Source organism: Solanum pennellii, chromosome 5 (assembly GCF_001406875.1).
Source record: "Solanum pennellii chromosome 5, SPENNV200".
NCBI classification, from domain to species: domain Eukaryota; kingdom Viridiplantae; phylum Streptophyta; class Magnoliopsida; order Solanales; family Solanaceae; genus Solanum; species Solanum pennellii.
The window spans coordinates 12,569,504-12,571,135 of NC_028641.1; the positions used below are offsets into that span (position 1 = coordinate 12,569,504).

At 33.5% G+C, this 1,632-nt stretch overlaps 1 protein-coding gene across 1 annotated transcript; it reads left to right on the forward strand.

Annotated features, from left to right (window-relative positions):
• Positions 1–340: 340 nt before the first annotated feature.
• LOC107019321 (xanthoxin dehydrogenase-like) lies at positions 341–1,273 on the forward strand (the record flags this gene model as incomplete). Its single annotated transcript, XM_027916830.1, has 1 exon — positions 341–1,273. A coding segment is annotated over one exon (825 nt), but the record flags the coding sequence as incomplete, so codon positions are not given.
• Between the last annotated feature and the right edge of the window lie 359 nt (positions 1,274–1,632).

The window sequence follows — 1,632 nt, forward strand, 5'->3', positions numbered from 1 at the left end:
ATTTTCTTTCCAACGAGAAGTATTATATAGTATATTATTAAAAAGTTACAAAAATTACTTTATATATATATATATATATTATGACACCACGAATTCAATGTATGCTATTCATTTTATTTTAATTTATGTGATACAAATAAAATTTTAAGATTCAATTAATTTTTTAATGACTTGAAAATATTTTAAGTTATAAATTATTTGTGATTTATAGTACTTTTTACATAATCTTTTGATAATATATGTTACATTTTTTGTTATATNCATGGACAATCACTTATTACTTGTTGGTAAATATCATTCTGATTGAGCACTTGAACACGTGATGATGAAGTTTTACTGACACTTGAGACTCAAATTTTATCACAGGCTATTGGGAAGAGTTGCGTTAGTTACTGGAGGTGCAAGTGGTATAGGAGAGAGCATTGTACGTTTGTTTCACAAACATGGCGCGAAAGTATGCATTGTTGATATTCAGGATGTATTTGGAAAACGCGTTTGTGAATCCCTTGGTGATGAAGATAGCGCGTGTTTCATCCATTGTGATGTTACTTCAGAAACTGATGTTAGTAATGCTGTTGATTTTGCTGTAGAGAAATTTGGCACGCTTGATATAATAGTTAACAATGCTGGACTAACAGGGGCGCCCTGTTCAAATATTCTCGATTATGATCTCTCTGTCTTCGATAATGTGCTTGATGTGAACGTTAGAGGTGTTTTCCTAGGAATGAAACATGCTGCTCGTATAATGATCCCACGAAAAAGAGGATCAATCGTGTCGTTGTGTAGTGTAGCAGGGTCTGTTGGTGGCCTAGGGCCTCATGCTTATACAGCTTCCAAGTTTGCTGTTTTGGGACTAACGCAAAACGTTGCAGCTGAGATGGGGAAACACGGTGTACGAGTGAATTGTGTTTCACCATACGCGGTTGCAACTGAATTAGGGCTGATGCACTTGCCTCCTGAGCAAAGGACTGATGATGCTATCGCGGATTTTAACTCTCATTTTGGTAAGTTTGCGAACCTCAAGGGCGTGGATTTGATGGCTCAGGATGTTGCTAATGCTGTGTTGTTCTTAGCCAGCGATGAAGCAAGTTACATAAGTGGGCATGATCTTAAAGTTGATGGTGGTTTCTCAAGTGTAAATCACTCTCTTAAGGTCTTTACATAATATTTGTCACAATTTCATAATTACAATAAGTCTAAGTTTGAACTATTATGTTTGTGACTTTCATCAATTCAAATAAAACTTATGTCTATTGTTTCTATCTCTTTTAAATGAGTCTGGATTAGTCTACATGAACGACCCATAATGATGACTCGAAATGATTGTCTCCTTTTGTGAAAGTGTGTTAAAATATGTTGGTGATTTATCGTGAAAGGATACGTCCAATTGAAAGTCAATCCTACTATTAAAGTTAATTAAGATTAATTTTGAGCGTATGAATTTTAAATTTTTGCAAAAATTAATTCATTATGAATTCTATATAATGTATTTATACATATTAAGTAACTTTTTTAAAACCCAAATACAAAAGTTATTAAGCCAATGCTACTAACTCAACCGAATCCACAAACAATAATATTAATTTAGCTCTAGCGAAAAATTTGTACGGGGAATATTTTGATATTGGCTTG